The 18,893-nt window shown below is 38.3% G+C and overlaps 1 protein-coding gene across 1 annotated transcript in view; it reads left to right on the plus strand.

Moving 5' to 3' along the window:
• Positions 1 to 18,893, plus strand: part of LOC103042331 (radixin) — a 74,027-nt gene that overhangs the window by 41,516 nt on the left and 13,618 nt on the right. The window contains exons 4-10 of the mRNA XM_022674783.2: positions 7,683 to 7,778; positions 9,619 to 9,741; positions 12,293 to 12,444; positions 14,801 to 14,884; positions 15,013 to 15,159; positions 18,008 to 18,104; positions 18,570 to 18,733. Coding sequence (XP_022530504.1) covers positions 7,683 to 7,778; positions 9,619 to 9,741; positions 12,293 to 12,444; positions 14,801 to 14,884; positions 15,013 to 15,159; positions 18,008 to 18,104; positions 18,570 to 18,733 — 863 coding nt within the window. The remainder of the gene's footprint in view (positions 1 to 7,682; positions 7,779 to 9,618; positions 9,742 to 12,292; positions 12,445 to 14,800; positions 14,885 to 15,012; positions 15,160 to 18,007; positions 18,105 to 18,569; positions 18,734 to 18,893) is intronic.

Consider the following 18,893-nt stretch of genomic DNA (forward strand, 5'->3'; position numbering starts at 1 on the left):
AGGAAACAATCAAGACAGCAGACTCCTTCTCTGTGTGCGGGCTTTCAACAGTGTCGTACTGTAGAGCTGTGCAGCAGAGCCATTGCTAGAAGACTGGGCTGCTTTGTCATTTGGTGGTGATGTCACCTCATATGATGGCATGGGGGCAAAAGGTTGTTTTTTTTTTGTTTGCTGTGTGCCCACACCAGTGCTATACATCTGCTCTTTCTGCTTCAGTTGTGCTTTGTCACTCTGAAATTGCATTGACCAGCTGAAATTTGGGCCACAGTCAGCATAATGTGAGTTTTGTGACAATAACGCAAGCTGCATTATACAGAAAAAAATGTTGGAACAGCTTTAAAACCTTACGTAAATTTCACTTTCATTGAATGAGCCAAAAATATGTCATGGTTTATCTGGTCAACATTTAATTTATTTTCCGCATCTTATTTTTCGCACTATAACGCACACCAGATTATAAGGTGCACAGTCAATAAATGTCTATTTTCATACACAAGGAGCACCAGATTATAAGGTGCATTATTTTTAAAGTCAAACAAGCACTGCATGTTAATCTCTTAAAAAAAAAAAGTTTATTTGCGTGAGTAAAGCGCTTCCATTTGTCCACAGTAAGCTTAGATTTCCAGATTTACACTAAGGCTAGACAGACAGCGCTACACTGAGGAACCCTGAGTGTTCCGGTAACCCAGGGCAATATTAGCTAGTGGTTTGTTCCACGTAGCTTGTTTTAACACTTCAAATGGGAAGACTACAGTCCGAAATACTCACCTTTGAAAGGCGAACGTGCTAACCAGCACTTAGCGGGTAATGCTAAAGCTGATCCAGCAGTGCTAGCCTGAGTTAGCAGCAGGCTACAGGCCAATAACACTCACCATTGAATGGCAAAAGAGCTAGCGCTTAGCGCGGTTAGTAGCTAATAGTAATACTAATACTGCTTCAGTCCTGAGTCTAGGTCCTGGAGAACTACACTATAAAACCAATCTCTAACGCTGTACGCAGAGTGGCTTTGCTGCTCCTTACAACCTGACTGGTAAAATTACACAAGGCACACCAGATTATAAGACGCACTGTTGATTTTTGGGTAAATTAAATTATTTTAAATGTGCCTTATAGTGCGTAAAATACGGTAATTTACTGGCCTACAACACATTCCAAAAGAAGTGGGGACTGGGGAAATTTATGGCTGGTAATAAAGTAAAAAAAATAAAAATAAATTATGATTAATTTTACAAATATGATTTGTTACAAAACAAATATGATTTGTTACAAAAGCAGTATCCACAAATAGCTGATTCTTTGAGAAGCTGGGCAGTAGATCTCCATTTTTATTAACAAAATACCACCTGAAACACTTCATTACTTGGTATCAAAACTTTTTGAAATATGTTGCAATAAGGAATGGCAACATTACAAAGTGATAAATATCCCAACTGTTTTGGATTGTATAGTATGCTGGAATGGATTTATAATATCCAACAAAAAAATATTTTATTATATATGCATTTTTTTTCATTGGACAACACTATAAAAATGAAGGAATGGGCTGTCCAAGCTTTTTTTTTTTTTTGATACAACAACTTTATGCTGCTGTACACAAGTTTATCTAAGTTTCATTTCTATAGAGATGTCCCATTGAAGGATCTAATCCAATATTTGCAGAAATGTGAGAATTTTTGTTTGACAGTTTGTTCTTTTTTTTTTTATTAGCGTTTTCCATACTATTATAGGTTATAGGTACTTCTATACTTGTACAATACTCTCTATTCTCTCTGGTGGTCACAATCACTAAGCCCCCTGCTGAGTTGCTGGCTAAAGCAAACATGTATGCTTTCTGCAATATTATTATAGCCAATGGCTAAAATATTAATTTGATAGTCCCCAATGCTGTCGTCTGCTTTATTTTCACCCTCAGGGGTTAAACAGTGTTGGGGTAGGTGTGTAATGTTCTGCTGATCTAAGCTGCTCTCTCAGCTTTGTTTCATGATGGAGCTAGTTGCAGTTTTCCATAGAGGAACCTAGTCCAGAGTTAGAAGGCCCCAAGGCTGAGGAAGTTCTCGCAAACAAATCTGTTTATTTCAGTGTCACTCGATACATTATGTTCCATTACTATCGACTTAAAGACCACTTTCACCGAAGGATCTCTGTTGTTCAAACTGAAGGTCCCTCGTGAGCTGTTCTGTCGCCTTTCGTTTAATCGATTTGTAGACTCCATTAAGTAAAGTGTCTGTAAAAAGAAACTGTGTGTGTGTTTGTGTTTGCTCGTTAATTGAATGTTTGAGTAGTTTCAGTGAGTATAGCTACTGTTGACACACTTGCCAAGATTTAAAAACACTAAGAATGTAACTGGGAATGAAATAAAGCATCAGCATTGAAGCCATGCAGTCCTACTGCATGTTTAGGTTGAAATAGTAGTGTAATGTTGCAATGATGGCAGTGATAAGTCAGAAGAGAATTGGCTTTAAATCTGATTTTGTTCTTTGAAAACTCCTAAGCTTTTAAATGCTTTTTAAAGCTTAAAGGCATTTTAATGAAGTGCTTAAATTAAAGGAGGCGTGGAGAAGTCTCACACTGTTAGATTAGAACATAATTTCACATATGGCCATAAAATAGTATAACGAAATTGGCAAAAAAAATAAATTCTGGCAATATTATAGCATTATAATACGATATGGCACACTTTTAGCTCATAGCATATTAAGTAAAAAGTTATGGTCTTTAAAGATATGCCAATATAAATGTAAAACATACAAAAATAATCTAGCAAGGAAATTGTCGTTATAATGAGCAGTGTTTATGCTAAGCATGAGATCCACGTTAGACTCCAGTTCAGTTCAACTCTAACTGGACAACACAACTAAGAGGTCACATTCTTTTTGGTGGATACAAAGACATTTATTTTAGCTTTTTCCTCAATTTTTGACAACAATGTAATCAATGTTGCTCACACTGTTCAATGAGAGGAATTAGGTCAATGAGCCGAAGAGTGGTTTTGATTGTTTTTTAAAGTATATCAGCATAAAACTGATGGTTTGTGAGTGCCTGTGCGTTTACCTCTTTTGGTAAGAAAGCCATAAATTACCTAGAAAATAACATTACACTGTGAAGCATGGTGGTGGCACAATCATACTGTGGCAATGCTTCTCATTGAAAGGCACTTTAAGGCTTCATTCACATTACAAGCCTTATTTCTCAAATCAGATTTTTTGCTTAGATCAGATTTGGCTATCTTGACGGTTTACATTTACTTATGTAAGTGAGCTGTATCTGTGTGTAATGTGAACAAATCTGTCCCTAAAATGTCTCACATGTTCACATTGATACGTGTATAAACAACACCTTCACCAACAGAAAGGAACTTTTTTAAAAGCACAGTTAGGGGTGTGCCATATTATATCTTATGCAATAATAAAATTCTTGATTTAATAAAATAATAAAATTCTTGAGTCTTGATTTTTTTTTATTTCAGTGTTTTGTCATATCGCTAAGAGTATCGTTATCACAAAAATACCATGTAATATCGTGATATTATTTTAGAGCCAATACACCCAGCCTTACTCTTTATTTTGTTCCATGATTGAGCTAGTTGCAGTTTTCCATAGAGGAACCTAGTCCAGAGTTAGAAAGCCTCGAGGCTGAGGAAGTTCTCGCAAACAAATCTGTTTATTTCAGGGCCACTCGATACATTATGTTCCATTACTATCAACTTAAAGACCACTTTGTGTTAGCAGCTCATATGTGAAGCATCTTTTGCTGGAGCTTTTCTGAAGTACAGGCTCAGGTCAAGAAGAAAAAAAAAATCAGATTTGGCACATTCACATAGCCATGAAAAAAATCAGATCTGAGTCAGATTGAGCTAAAAAACAGATTTAAGTCTATGACTGGTCAGGATTGAAAGAAATATGTATGGCACTAAATACAGGGCAGTTCTTACTGGAAGTCTTTTTCTGTCAGCCATAGATTTGAGACGTTCGGGATATAAGTTCTTCTTCCAGCGAGTTACTGATCTTAAACCTTGTGTGAAAACTACCAAAGGGAATCATTCAGATGTCTTGGATTGGCCTGTCTGTGGCATGACTTGATTGCTTGCATGACTGTTGCCAAAGGTTTCAGTATCTGTACATGATGTTTGGGATTTGAGGTGTTCTACTGCATTCCTTGTTTAGTTTCTGTCCCTTTAAGAGAAGGCACCCTATCCTCGCCTCCCCCGGCCAGCATTCCGCATTCCAGGCAACAGTGCCATGGAGCAGCAGAGGGAGGGCCGCAGGACGTCGATTCAAGTTACCCTTTTACACTGATCCGAGAACAGCTTCCAGTTGACGTGCCATTAAAAGAAAAGGTCATGTCTTGGACAAGGGATACTAATCCTAGATCAGTTTTAAGGTGCTGCTCATCTGCTATTGCAGTCAGGGTGCACTTCCTGCCGCTCCGATGCCCATTTGTTCTGGGACGTAAGCACTCCCGCCTCAAGACCTTTGCGGAAAAGCAGTGCGACATTTACCCACATCTTCGTAGAGATGGCACCGGATGGCGCTCGCTCAGTCACTATTTAAAGATGTTGGCTGTTGTGCCCATTTCAGCTTGTGATTCACTCTGGCAGTGGTGTTTGTTAATTACTTCAGAGTAAACAGCCTCATGTTTAGAGAGATTAACAGGGAGTCATCATTTGTCACATGGGTCATACCAATCACATTAGGAAATACTCATTTTCTTATTTTGAAAGGTGTCAGCCAACACGCACCACCTTTCACAATGAATGTGATCATACAGCCAAGTCAAAATGTGGCAACATTTTAGTAGGATTTTGTTGTTTTGATACATTTTGACTGACTGTCCAAACCTATTCTGTTGAACTAGTTTTAAAATTCAACATTTAAACGTAAAAATGAACACGGACTTGACTATAGTAGTCCATTTTTAAAACATCAGAGAGTTATCTGCCTTCTTAACCCTTCAACAGATGTGAAGCTGAAGCTGAACCTATATGAACGAGTGCTAGACGAGTTTAATAACTTCTACTCTACAATGCAAGCAATTTTATCAGCTCAAGTGGATTTTGTAGAACTTAATTCACAGTTAGCTAACTAGCTTTACCAAATGCTAACTTTGTTAGCCTAAGTCAAGCTGATATACCATGAAAAAAATCCCACTGATCCATAAATAAACACCGTAGATCCCAATAATGTACTGCACAGTTTATAAGATATATAATTTATATAAATCTGTGGCCTGATCTAGATCTCAGTTATGACATGTCCTCACTGGTGTCAAGCTGAATACGCAGATAGTCCAGTTTATTCTTTACAGAGCATTCGTTCGAGATCAGGATTGGAGTGTTGGGGACTTTAGGCCCAATCCCATTTCACCCATTGGCCCAATTGGGACAACCCTTCAAACACCTGATATGTCATCAGGAGCGCTCAAGTTCAGTAACCTAGCTGCTGGTTAACTAGTTGTTTTCGGAAAGGGGGGAGACGGTGCAGAAATTAATTGTTATTGTCTATTCCTTAATTTCCCGGAGCTGAAATTAGCTTTGATTAGCTTTTATTTTTCTGTTCCACCTTAAATACTGCAGCCCCTGCTGTCTGGTGCACCGTTTAATGTGGAACAGGAAAGTTAGTTTGCTAGCTTGCTACTAAGACAACCTACTAGCAATTCGGCCATAAAACATTGAAACTACTCATTAAACTATGGTAATATAGTGCTAATCATTATTTTTAACAGGGAAAATATTTGCGTTTGTGTGTTTCTGTGGTTGCTTGTTCTGCCATCTTGCCAGTAATTCTCATAACCCTCAGTTTGAAGTGTGCCTCTAAAAAAAGCCTTCGAGTGCATAGGTTTATTAAAAAAAAAGTATATTGAAGTATATTGAAATTTAGTATATTGAAATTTGATGTTGCATATTTATTACATATTGCTAAAAAAATTACAATATATTTTGCTGTATCAATATACCATTTCACAACCTATTGTTTGTAGAAAGTGTGAGAAAAAAAAAATTACTTCTTGGATAAACACCACTACTTGGATATCCCTCTTAAGAGTACATCACTCTGTTCCATACGGTGATCAGGGTATCAGGACATAGAAGAGCTAGCACACACTTGGTTCAGAAACCAGGAACTTCCAGACTCTTGCTGCTAGTTCTCAGAGGTTGACCGTGTTTTTAATGTGGTTGATTTCAAAAAAGTAAAGTTAATCTTTTCTTGAGGACAAAGCAGAACATTACATCCTGTTCTGCCCTTAATCTGTATTTGTGATTAGCTGATCATGCTGAAAGGTGATCAGCGATTGCTATCAGCCCCAAAACCACTGATCAGTTCATCAGTCATCTCAAGCACTGTTGATCTGCTATCATGTATTACAGCAGAAAGGTATTTATTCCAGGGCTAAAATCAATGCTTGTATCCAAGCTGTGTCCAGATGTTTGTCATTTTTTTATGTCAACACTGCACGTCAGATAGTGTGGGTGACTTTATGGGTTGTAATCTATCAGAAGGAATTCAACACACATGCCTCTGTCCCCACCTCTGTCTGACCTCCACAGATCTCAAACTATCTGCAGAATTTAACTGCTCAGAGATGTTTTGTGCTATCTTGAGCGTGGTTTTGCTTGCTATATTGCTACCCGTATTTTCACACTTTTGGTTCTCACTTTTGGCTTGGGTGTGTTCTCGCATAAGGGTCGCAGAGCTGCACTCAGTCATGCAGAGAGCTGCAGCTAATTTCACAAATGTGTTAACCACATCTGGAGTTGTAGGAACCTTTTAAAATGTTGATTGCTGTGATCTGGCAAAACCTGTAGAATTTAATGCAGACTGTCAGTGCTAGAAGATCTATCTGAATCACTTAGCTTTTCACCAGCGTGTCTTTTTAGTCTTTGTTTAATATGACCCAGATAATTCTACACCAATAGCTGTATAATAGAGGTCTGCGATGCGATACTAAATTGATCATAGATGCTTCTTGATGTATCTTTTTCTTCTATGCAGGATTTATTTTTTCTCCAAATAAAAACATTCATTTAGAGCATCTATTTGCAGAAAATGAGAAATGGCTGAAATAACAAAAAAGATGCAGAGCTTTCAGACCTCAAATAATGCAAAAAAAAAAAAAAAAAACAAGTTAATATTCATAAAGTTTCAAGAGTTCAGAAATCAATATTTGGTGGAATAACACTGATTTTAACCACAGTTTTCATGCATCTCAGCATGTTCTCCTCCACCAGTCTTACGCACTGCTTTTGGATAACTTTGAGCCATTCCTGGTGCAAACATTCAAGCAGTTCAGCTTGGTTTGATGGCTTGTGATCATCCATCTTCCTCTTGATTATATTCCAGAGGTTTTCAATTTGGTAAAATCAATGAAACTCATCATATTTAAGTGTTCTCTTATTTTTTTCCAGACCTGTATCTGTTTTGGACATTTATTTGTATTTTAGTCAAATTCAGGGTATTTGCAAGTTACTTTTGTATGAAATAGACAGATGTTTATAGATTTATTTATTTATAATGAATGTATGAAACTCTTGCAAGAAACTCCTGCAGTGGTAGTTTTTTTGAAATAATAATAATTAAAAAAAACTGTTGTATCGTATCATTACTAAAAAAAATACCCTAAAATGAATTAATATAATTGACAATGTGGATGACAAAAATTGTAATCTGTCTGTCTAATTTATTTAGGTGGTGAAAACAGTGGGTCTGCGTGAGGTTTGGTTCTTTGGGCTGCAGTACACAGACAGTAAGGGCTACACCACGTGGCTGAAGCTTAATAAGAAGGTGAGTCGTTTTTTTTTTCTCTCCTTTTTTTCTTTCTCTCCCCTTCCCCTTTCCACAGCCCCTGCCAGCTCCACAGCTCTAGCTCCGATTAGCCTGTGGTTAAGCATGGGCCTCTGATGTGCAGTTTAATGGCCTTCCTGCTCTGGAGAGCCAAGCAGTGAAAAGAAGCCTCAGACCAGATCCATTTTAAATGAGAAGTGTGTGTGCCTGCACACGTTTTTGTGTGTGTTTGTTCAGTTTGTTCTGTGTATAGGGAAACAGAACCTTTTGGATTAAAACGGGGAATAAATGTGTTTTTGCAAAACAAACAAACAAAAAAACAACAATAAACAAATGAATCAAAGTTTAAATAAGCCTTGTGCAAAAAATGCTGTAGATGGATGGAGGGATGGATAAATAAATTAAGTAATGCCCAAGGATGCTTTACAATCAGGTTTAAACTAGTGGTGTCAATTGATAAAAAAAAATAATCACAGTAGGAATATTTGATTAATCACACTTTTTCTTGATTAAGGCTAATCTTTTGATAATGGGTATTTAAATTATTAAATTAATTTCTATTGTTTGTTCCAATCCATTAAAATCAATGTATTAGATGTATAGACATTAGGAGGACTTGGACTTGGACCTTTCAAGATATGTTGCTGCTGTTATAAGTGGTTGGCAGCTGGATGCTGTGGTATCCTAGGTGGTTACTATTATTTTGTTAGGTGGACACTAGATGGTCATTTAGTTGCATTTGTTTTCAAGCCGACCACCTTAACGTTTAAGGGCGACAGGAAACCCTGCACAGTACATAATGCAATGTATGTGCCGTACATGTGTGTCTGTATCTGACTGACTGTGTCTGTGTCTGACTGATTGTGTCTGTCTGACTGATTGTGTCTGTCTGACTGACTGTGTCTGTCTCACTGACTGTGTCTGACACTGTGTCTGACACTGTGTCTGACACTGTGTCTGACACTGTGTCTGACTTACTGTGTCTGTCTTCTGACTGTGTCTCTCACTTACTGTGTCTGACTGTGTGTCTGTCTGACTGTGATTGACTTACTGTGACTGTTTCTGACTAACTGTATCTGACTGTGACTGACTCTGACTGTCTGATCAACTGTGTGTGGCTGTCTGTCTGACTGTCTGTGTCTGTCTTTGTGACTGTGTATCTGTGTCTTGACTTTGTGTGTCTGACTGTGTGTGTGTGTTGGCTCTCACTCTAGTTAAGTGCAGCTCAATTCAGGCCTCCTGGGTATAATGTTTGCCTACTGCAGATTCCAAATGTGCTTCAGTGTGCATGTGTGCTTGTTTGTGTGTGAGAAAGGGAGAGAGGGAGAAAGGGACGGAGAAAATGGAAAGAAGAGAGCAAAGGAGGAGTGTTTAATGGTGGAGCTTGAATTGATCCCAGCCGGCAGGGCCGTGTGGAACTGTCATGATGATGTACAGCAGGATTTCTTTAACAAGTGGTTCTAGTGGAAAGTATTCAGGCCTCTTCTGGGTATGAGGTGGTCTTTAATACAGCATGTTAAGGATGAAAGAGAAAGTCCGAGATGAGAAATAAAGACATAACAGTCAGTAGTTATTAACTGTATAAATTTTTTTAACAGAAAGAACGTTGCTACTGTAGATCATTGCATGGTAGTTCAAGCCTTCTTTTAAGACTAATTGAATGCCATTAAAATGGCATAAGTGGAACAATAGCAACATTTAACAAAATCATGTTGTCCTGTGGGGTCCTGAAAAAAAATAAAAACTATGATAAGACTACAGTCTGTTAATATAGAACTACAAAGTTGGTCTATTCATGCCTTCGCTCTGTGTGTAACTTGTAGATGTGTTTGTTCTTTAGGTGACCCAGCAGGACGTGAAGAAAGAAAACCCTCTGCAGTTTAAATTCAGAGCCAAGTTCTTCCCGGAGGACGTCTCTGAAGAGCTGATCCAGGAAATCACACAGCGTCTCTTCTTCCTGCAGGTGATGTTTCTGTATATTAAAGTTTTTTGGGGTTTTTTTGGACGTTAGGGAATGGTTTTACCCTTTAGTTGAACAGAATAGGGTTGATAAATGGCAGGGATGTCCAGTCTTATCTGCAGAGGAACGGCATGACTGCAGGTTTTCGTTTCAAACAGGCTGCTGGAGCACACCTGACTCCACTCCACTTGTTTGCTCAGATGATCTCAGTCTTTAAACAGCTGATCATTGGTGTTTCTTCTTGTTAATATTAAAAAACATTTGCAGATATAGACTGAGACACGTCTGATCTAGGGCAGGTGATTCACAGCTGAGAGACAGAGTGACAACAAAGGGCAGGTTAGAACCCCCCTTGAAGTTACAGTGGCTTGCTAAAAAAAAATATTCTTACTGCTTGAACATTTCACAAATTTGGTCACCTTACAACCACAAACTTAAATGTATTTTGTTGAGATTTTAAGTGATAGACCAACACACAGTCAGACCTCTTTACTCTAAAACCTCTTATTAAAATCCAATGCAATCAGTTGCCGTCACAAGTCTTAATTAGTTAATAGATTCCAGCTGTGTTTAATTTAGTCTCAGTATAAATAAATACAGCTGTTCTGTGAAGGCCTCAGTGGTTTGTTAGAAGAGAACACTAGTGAATAAACAGCATCATGAAGACCAAGGAACTAACAAGTTAGGTCAGGGATAAAGTTGTGAAGAAGTTTAAAGCAGGGTTAGGCTATAAAAACGTATTCCAAGCTTTAAGCATCCCAAAGAGCACTGTTCAATCCATCATGCAAAAATGGAACAAAAAAAGTATTCTACAACTTTAAACCTTGCTAGACATGGCCATGGTCCATCAAAACTGACAGATTGAGCAAGGAGAGCACTGTTCAGAGAAAGAGTAGCCAAGAGGCCATGGTCACTCTGGAGGAGCTGCAGAAATCCACACCTCAGCTGGTAGAGACATACCCTCAAAACACCCAAAGGTGGCTCTACTTAGTATTGAGATATATAGGGCAGAGTGCTTTTGCATTTCACACTTTCAGATTTGTATTTGATTAAGGTTTTGCAAACCATGCATAATTTATCATCCACTTCACAATTATCCACAGCTAAAACGCTTTTTTACAAGTTCTACAAGTTTGAGGTTTTAAGGTGGCCACCAACGTCAGTAGGTATTAATTTCAGGTTAAATGTTTGTCATGATGATGTCAGATAACATTACAACAATACTTCAGCATAGCGTCTAATAATGTTGGGTGCCTGCAGGGAAAATGTGAAAACGTTCAAGGGGTATGAATTCTTTCACAAGCCACTATACCTAGGCTACCCTCAGGGAGCTAATTTGCTAGCTAAATGACCTTTAATAATTCAAATCATTTTTAAAAACTTTTTCTTTTATTTAGGAAATCAGCAAATCACAGAACAACTAAGCTGCTGAAATCTACATTTGTGTTGACTCAATCTCTTGACTTTAGATTGCACTAATACACAAATAGAGCAGCGTCAGAATCAAAATATTGGGCCCGTCTTGGGAGCCATTGTTGCACCATCTAGCGTATCTGACTCAACTCATTAAATTATTACAAAATCATACACAGCATGGGTTTCCCAGTGCAGGGGTTTTGAAAACACTGGCCTAGAGCCTGGTTAGCATTCAGAGTGGTCTCACATGACTGAGCAGAAAAATCTGTAATAAACCTCAAAGCTTTATCCTGACTAGAGGTTTAGAAAGCTAATCCGTAATTAGCAGTCAATTAGCCGTCTTACTCTGCATGTTGTATTATATATGTAACAATACAAACCTTAAATACAGTGTTTTACTGTTTAAAAAACAATCTTTATAGATTCATACTACATTCAAACTATGAACTGTGAACAAAAAAGTGTTAAACAAACCAGAATATGTTTTAAATTTTAAATGGCACCTATTGCTTAGATAGAGACAGCTTTGCACATCTTGGCTGGATTTTCTCAGTCAGTTTTATGAGGTAGAATCACCTGGAATGATCAGCTTTCAGTTAACAGCTGTGCTGAACTTGTCAAGAGTTATCTTATTGTATTTAAGAGCATCAGTTGTGTTGTGAAGAGGAAGAGTGAATAGCCCTATTGAGTTATGTTCTAATCTGTATATTATGGCAAGAACTACTCAACTAAAGAAACAAATGACTAATTTATTTTGAACTTATTTTGAAAGTACTCCTAAGTGCAGACACAAAGACCATCAAAACAATATTATGATGGAACTGGCACTCATTAGAACAGGTCCCAAAGAGGAAAGAGCAAGAGTTACCTCTGTTGCACAGGAAAGGTTCATTAGAGTTACCAGCCTCAGAAACTACAAGTTATCAGCACTGCATATAAGAGCCAACTAAATGCTTTAGAGAGTGTTTTGGTTTGTTAAACATTTTTTAACAAGTTAAAAAAGTTACTACATGATTCCTTATGTGTTCTTTCGTAGTCAGAATGATTTCAGGATTCATTCAAATAAAAACATGGTACTGTATAAAATAATTTGTTAAACTCAAACTATAAAATGTCCCCTTTTGCTTTCATTTCAAAGGTGAAAGAGGCCATTTTGAATGATGAGAATTACTGCCCTCCAGAGACCGCAGTCCTGCTGGCATCGTACTCGGTCCAGGCCAAATACGGAGACTACAACAAAGACATCCACAAGCCTGGCTACCTTGGCAATGAAAGGCTTCTGCCACAGAGGTGACCTATATTCCATATTAAATGATTATACTGGGTTAGTTTTTTGCATAAACAGCTATGTCACTGTATTACCCTTTCTTTAATTTTCCCAAAAATCTTCAGTAAGCCTTATAATCCAGTGCACCTTATGTATGAATTTTGGAAATCTAAGCTTCCTGTATATAAATAAGTGCTTTACTCACCCAAATAAACAGTTTTCAGGATGGAAATCTGTGTAGATTAACATCCAGCACTTTTTTGACTTTAAAGTAATTTATTTTTTAAAAGGTTTACGGTATTGTTTACTTAGCTTAGTTCTGTCTGGTTTTGCAAGTAAAAGCAGACTATGATCGCCAAGGATCATAGTCGATGGCGGTTAGCGCAGGTGTCTGTTGGCTGATGTATCGTAGCTGAATCGCTGCGCTTTCCTAAGAGCGTGCTGGCTACTCAGTAATGCTACATCAGCAGCAGCTTGAAAAGAGGCGGTGGCTAATTTCACATGTATTGAAAGAGGCATGTGCTAGTCTTCACCCTCCTGGTGTTGGGACATCACTAGTTATTGGAGGAGTCCTGCTAAGTGGATAGGAAAATTCAGCCTAGCAAAATCACAAATGTTCACAAATACAATTAAATTGTACTAAAATGTATACAGGATTTTCTTTACATTTTTGTGTAGAATTTGGCACATTGCCCTAAAGTGTATTTAATCCCCAGCAGCAAATTGCAACAAGAGACTGATGGATGGCAGTTTATGACCACATCATTAGCGTGATTTGGACTTCAAAGAGACTTCAGAAATAAGCTCTCCCAAATCCAAGTTTCAAACTCATGCCCCACTAGGCAGTGTCAAAACACAGCCCTGTGTGTCAGGAGCTATAATTAAACATCTCTGGGTCTTGGCAAGCCTTTGATAGTCGCTCGCTGATTTACCTCTTGTGGTGGTTTGACTTACGGAAAGGACTTACGGGACGTGAATGTTGAAACCTAAAACTTTGCTTGTTAAAATCCCAGAATGCAGTTCTGTACTTCAGTACTGGCCAGTGCTTTTTTTTGTTTTGTTTTTATAGAAATAAGTAATGAATGCACACCCCTAGGGATCAAGTCAAGCACATCTCCTGTTATTTAGTACAAGGCATTGGAAACGCACTAAAAATATTACTTGTTTATATTAATATGCTAGTCAGACTAGGCCCAAATCATACTGTAACCCCAGATGGAGTGAAGGATTGAATGCTCCTCTTCCTCTGCCACACACAAAACCAGTAAATCACTTCCCAGTTTTCTGTTTCCTAGTTCTGCTAAGGCAGCATGATTCATTAGCTCAACACGCTTGCAGGAGAACACTAACTCCCAGTGTTGCTGCATGAGCCAACAGACCTCTGCAGTGGTCAACTTTTTGCTGAATGATGACTGTGGTATTAGTGGGAAAAGAAGTGAGATTCATTTTGGCTTTGAGAAGTTGCGATTGTAACCGGTTGTAAAGTGTTTGAGGTACATATATTCAGATATTGAGAAATTAATTAACAGGGATATAGTTAAGGTTGTTACGAAGAACTAAGAGGTTTAGATAAGGTCCTACTCTGTTGGCAATACTTTGCATTTACAGTTACAAGGGATGTATAAATATATTTGCACAGATAGGGGGTGGTTAAAATGCTTATACCTAATAATAAATCTTTTTTTGTGGTACTACAGATTTAGCTTCCATTTTGATTTTAATATTATTTGTATAAAACGTTTTAATTCCTTTCACCTCCTGACCAATGGTGCATATAGTTCTAAAATTAGTCAGAATGAGAGCGTCTTCCAGGAAAGTCACTGAATGCAATCAGATTCTCACAGCAATGCTTCAGAATCTTATAGAAAACCCTGGAATGTAGACAGTTCCGTGTTTTTTTTTTTTTTATATACCTTTGAAGAAAAAAAAATCAAAATAATGAATTAGCTAGGGTCCAAATACCTTTGTCCATACTAACCTAAAATTGACCAGCTATTCTGTTGACACATCATCAGCATCCAGTGTTGTACTAGTTAACTAGACAGTGTTCAATATACAGTATTTTCTTGAGCCATTTTATTATTTACGCCAGAAGGGTAAAGACTAGCACATGCCTCCTCCGACACATCTTCCACATTTTTGAGCTGCTGCTGATGTAGCATTGCCGAGTAGCCAGTGTGCTTGGAGGAAAGCGCAGCGACTCTGATCCGATATATCATCTCACTGACTCCTTGTGCTGAGTGACATCACCCTTTGGAGTGATGAGGGGAAAGAGCACCATCTGCCCACCTAGAGAGAGCAAGGCCATTTGTGCTCTCTCAGGGCTCTGGCAGCTGAGTTCTAAATGCACAAAATGTAACCCTTGTTTCTTGTGTTCAGAGTTCTAGAGCAACACAAGCTGACTAAAGAACAGTGGGAAGAAAGAATACAGACCTGGCATGAGGAGCACAGAGGCATGCTGAGGTACAGTAATTACTGTTTTCAGACGTCACCCGCATGCACGAGCCCATAGCTAATAACAGTATCTTTGTTGGCAGTGCATGGCAGCATGTTATTTGCTCGTCTGATTTTTGTCTGTTGTGTGTTTTCAGAGAGGACTCGATGATGGAGTATCTGAAAATTGCTCAGGATCTGGAGATGTACGGCGTGAACTACTTTGAGATCAAGAATAAGAAGGGGACGGAGCTGTGGCTGGGGGTGGACGCTTTGGGGCTCAACATTTATGAACACGAAGACAAGTGAGTTACACATCAATCCACACAAAACTGCTCTACGTTTGATGAATACTTTATTTTTCTCACTATAAGGTGCACTTAAATTTTCCCCAAAATCGTCAGTGCCCCTTAATAATCCAGAGTGTCGTACGTATTACTTTTACCAGTTAGGTTGTAAGGAGCAGTAAAGCCACTCCACTGAAGTACAGCGTTATACAGAAGTTTCAGTTTAGTTCTCCAGCACTGGGTCTGGAGTAGCATTAGCATTAGACGCTAACCGCTAGTTCCCTGTTCAGAGGTGAGTATTATCGGACTGTAGTCTGCTGCTAACCCTTGCTAGCACTGCTGGAGCAGCATTAGCATTACCCACAAACCACGGTAGTCCTTTCACCATTCAGAGTGGAGTATATCAGAATGTAGTCTGCTCGTTTACAGTGTTAAAATAAGCCAAGTGGGATGAACTGCTAGCTAATATTGAGACTAGGAGAGAAATCTGTGTAGATTTATATCCAGCGCTGACCTGGAATATGCATGTAAGGCCTCCTTACTCCTTATCTGTTGGCATGGACAATAGGAGCCAGAAGCTGCTGGTCACGATCATTGCCTGTCCTCTGTGCTGTGGTTAATTAGTGCCTTCTCTGATATGTTATCCAGTAATCAAGTGACGCTGTTGTTTGAGAATGTTAAACATCCAAGTCTTTTTAAGTTTCCAAGCTCTGAGCACTGCGCTCTTTTTTCCCCAGAAAGTACCAATTTCCAAATCAGCTCCAGATGTTATACCTGCTTAACTGATGATTTAATTCCTAAACGCTTTATAGTTTTGTTTTCTTTATCTCAACCTCTTAAATTAAAGTTGTAATAAACTAATAATAAACTGAATTCCTAGAAAGTGCTAAAACTGAAAATTGCATTGTTATTTGTATGAAATAAATTTGTTTCAGTTCCTTCCTTCTGACTCTATTTTTGTTTTAGCGTGTAATGGTCCGGTTTGTCCACACAGACCAGATTAGGATCTTTGGCACGATGCCAGGCTGTCATCTTCACGCTGCATAGAGTCGTAGAATTAGTCAGAACGAGAGCGTCTTCCAGGAAAGGGTTTTGGAGTGAGATAGGAGTAGGGATGTGTGTCAGCAAAGGGCAGCGTGTTATTTTTGGCTGTAGGAGAGGGAGAGGTTGGACACGGATGCGTCAGTCAGGGACGCTTGTCTGTATGTGTGTGTTGGCCCTGAGCCTCCTGTGTAGAGGGTAGAGGATAACTCGTACGTGACCCTACCTTACAAGAAACGTCTATGTATACAGGACTGCATGTGGTTGTGGGGTCTCATCCCATTTCCTGTAAAATTATAGCATCAGCACTTCAGGCCAAACGCTGCTGAACTGGAATGACCTTTTTTAACTTGTATCAGATACATGTACAAGTATGAATGTAACACAATATTAAATGAACAGGAGTCAGGACTATTAATATATGCACCATCCACCACGGGATTTACCAGCATGACTAATAGAAGTCTCGCACCTGTGCTGCCTAAGATCGTATTTAGAAGTGACTGGAAGCTCACACACTTTACCGTAAGTTACCTATCAGATTAGGAGCTTATTATAGACCCAACTGATTGGGTAACAGTCTCAGTCTGTAAGGCGCCAGTTTGAATTTCGGTTGCTTGAATTTTGATGCCCTCTACAGGACGAGATGTGCAGTGCACTTTAGGCAACTTAAAAAGTGCTAAGCTTTGTAGAGCAGAAAATTGAGTATCTCTGTCAATTTAATATGCAACTCTTTATTCACAGATTAACAGGAAAAAATATAGAGCACCTATAGAACACCTGCTCATTTTTTTTTCCTCAAAAATCAAGCATATAAAAAATAATCCTACTTTTCTTGGAGTAACTGTTTCTGCTGTCCAAGGAAAGAAGGTTTTCCACTAGATCTACTAGATTTTGAAGGGTAAAGTAGATTTTTGTAAGTAAAGTAAAGCAAAGCTAAGTAACAAAACTCTAATTCTTAAAAAATATATATTTTAAAGTCAAACAAGCCCTGGATGTTAATATACACAGATTTCTCTCCTGAAAACTGTTTATTTCTGTCAGTAAAGCGCTTTCGTTTATCTACAGATTTTCCTAATGGCGTCTGATAGCACTAGACAGAGGAACCCTGAGTGTTCCGGTAAGCCAGGGTGATAATAGCTAGCGGTTCATCCCAAGTAGCTTGATATAACATGGTAATCATGGAGACTACAGTCCGATAATACTCACCTCTGAACGGTGAAAGAGCTATTGTTTAGCACGCTTAGGGGCTGGTAAAATTCATACATAAGGATTATAGGGGGAACTGACATTTTTTGGGAAAAATTAAAGCATTTTAGGTTAACCTTTTAGTGTGAAAAATACAGTAATATGATGCATTTTTGCACAAATACAGGAAAAGTTTGGAGAAAAAAGTATGGAAGAAAGTATTGGATGGCTCGATAGGTAGCTTGCTAGTATGCTAACCAGGCTCACCAATACACACCCACTCGTGACAACAAGAACTGCCTCGAACACACCACGAGACAATCGTAGGGCGACACAAGTGACTTGACGCCTGCCAGAGTAAACACCGGGTTAGGCCATTCAACTAAATAACCAAGAAGTCAGAGCTCTGCAGACACACCATATTTATTTATTTTTTTGTGTTTTGTTTTTATGAAACCTATTGAAAAGTCTGTCAAATTCATGGCATGAATAAAATGCATAATTGTTCACAGCTATGCTTGTATAGTCATGGATCTCAATACAGTCTATTAATTTAAGGACTATAGTGGTAATCTTTATCTTATACATTTAGGCATGAATTCTAACAACCATCTCTCTCATTTTCTGTTCTCCACAGACTCACACCAAAGATCGGCTTTCCCTGGAGCGAGATCCGTAACATTTCTTTCAATGACAAGAAATTCGTCATCAAGCCCATTGACAAGAAGGCACCAGTGAGTATTCTGTATGGAGTAGCAGTTTACAAATAATTAGCACTTTTAATGTGCATTGAAAAAATCAAGATTCTTAATTGAGATACAGTCTTAATGAATATTAATGTAGTACATTTAATGCTGATTATATTAGCACTGTATTACACTACATGTACTGTAGCCTTTAAATACAACCTGGTGTCGCCTACTGGAGTGGGTGATACTGTAAAAACAATGAATGATGCTACATGTAGTGTTGCACAATATTTTCAACCACCCAGACATAATAGATCAATATCAGATCTAGATTAGAACTAGATAAAAAAAATAGTAAATAACTTCATCTAATATCTCTGTAATAAAACCAGGAGATTAAAATTAAATCTATATAATGTTAACAGTAAATATGTGTACCATATCATATTGTTTACTCCTACCATTGTCTTGCTGCTTGTAGGTCACTCGACTCTGTTCTTGTAATTGCAGGATTTTGTCTTCTACGCTCCGCGGTTGCGGATCAATAAGCGGATCCTGGCGCTGTGCATGGGTAATCATGAGCTGTACATGAGGAGAAGAAAACCAGACACCATTGAGGTGCAGCAGATGAAGGCCCAGGCAAGAGAGGAAAAACACCAGAAACAGATGGAGAGGTACTCACAATCTTTACGAGAATCATCAAATTTATTCATACTGTGTATATACACGAAGGCATCTGAAAAAATTAGAATATAATTGAAAATTTATTTTACTTTAATTTATTTTAGATTCATTTCAGTAATACAGTTCAAAATGTGAAACTCGTATATTATC

The sequence above is a fragment of the Astyanax mexicanus genome, chromosome 21 (genome assembly GCF_023375975.1).
Source record: "Astyanax mexicanus isolate ESR-SI-001 chromosome 21, AstMex3_surface, whole genome shotgun sequence".
In the NCBI taxonomy this organism is placed as follows: domain Eukaryota; kingdom Metazoa; phylum Chordata; class Actinopteri; order Characiformes; family Acestrorhamphidae; genus Astyanax; species Astyanax mexicanus.